General features: G+C 35.4%; 1 protein-coding gene across 1 annotated transcript in view; it reads right to left on the bottom strand.

Moving 5' to 3' along the window:
- The window catches only part of LOC109957952 (girdin-like), a 24,319-nt gene that overhangs the window by 8,205 nt on the left and 14,759 nt on the right, over positions 1–1,355 (bottom strand). The window contains 1 exon segment of the mRNA XM_020596212.1: positions 70–86. Within this exon segment, the coding sequence (XP_020451868.1) occupies positions 70–86 (17 nt within the window).

The following is a 1,355-nucleotide window of genomic DNA, read 5'->3' as shown; positions in this document are numbered from 1 at the left end:
AATTCAGCTGTCAGTGTTACTGAGATGGGATGAATGGTATTTGCGTAAGTCGCTCATTCCAGCCCATACTCTCACTGCTCCATAGACTTACAGTCAATACAGAAGATCCGCTGAAATACAACTTCGGCATATTTGTAAATCGTAACTGTTCCTTCATTTTGTAATACAACAGTGGAATAACACAACAAAGTGTTGTATTTATTAATATTGGGTGTCACTTTGATAATCGCCGTCACTCACTCTGTCGCTTCCTGACTTGCAGTCAAATAATACGCTGGAAGGAAAACGTCTTTGTAATTATAAAACGCCACGGTTCCTTCAATTTGTTTAATATCATGACATAATACAACAGTGTAATAACACAACAGGGTGCTCTATTTGTTTGAAACTGAATGCAGAAATGCACGTCTGGTTGTCGCTCTCTGCAGACGCTGTCAACAGCTGCTTGTCAACAGTATTCAACTGTGTGAAGCTGAACCTTAATATCGCAGGCATACCGTGGGCTAGAAATGCCATTCTAACTGTATTCAACTGGTGACATAATCAGGTATTGATGTTGTAAATATCTTCTTGATATCTCTTACGGTTTATTTTTAATCCATATGTATATTTTGTCTACTTCTCCATTCAAAGTCAATGGCTCCATTCTTTTCCAATTACCCCCATTCTAGTGTCACGTGACCCCCGCTCCGCGTGTTTCTCATCGATTCCTGCCATGTTTCCTCTTCTATTCTGCCATCCTTAAAGCTCTCACACACATATAATATATGAAAGTGGTAGAAAAAATTGTCAGCAATCTGATTATGCCATTATTATTGCGGATGTTGCTATACCCGTGAATTAGCGAAGTTAAGATACCTGAAGTATTTTCGTGCTTCCTTTTGCGTCAAAATAACATCCGGTTTTCAAAATAAAACCCGAAATACATATAAACTTAAAATAAAGAGAAATATTGCTCAGAAATATAAATATTTCAATTATAGATGAAATTGTCATAAATGAATACATTCAATTACAAGTTAATATTTGAATTCATAGTTTATTTAAGTGGGCTCTCAATATTTTGTTCTCCCCAGCTACATTTATATGAGAAGATTACAATATTAGGAACACCTCTAAATATTATACAGATCATGTGCACAGTTAGGACAATGTAAATCTTACTTTGCCATGAATGCCACACAATACAAATGAAATATAAAGTAGATGAGTAAGTAACACAAGATCTAAAGCACTTTAAACAGCAAATGCAGAGATAATAACAATATATAAAAAATATGATAAGACAGTGTATGCTGCATGTGCAGTAGTATCAATGTGCAATTATGCATGTGCAAACTGAGAATGTAACAGTA

Source organism: Monopterus albus, unplaced genomic scaffold (genome assembly GCF_001952655.1).
Source record: "Monopterus albus unplaced genomic scaffold, M_albus_1.0 scaffold29.1, whole genome shotgun sequence".
Classification (NCBI taxonomy): domain Eukaryota; kingdom Metazoa; phylum Chordata; class Actinopteri; order Synbranchiformes; family Synbranchidae; genus Monopterus; species Monopterus albus.
This window is presented reverse-complemented; position numbering and strand designations above follow the sequence as displayed.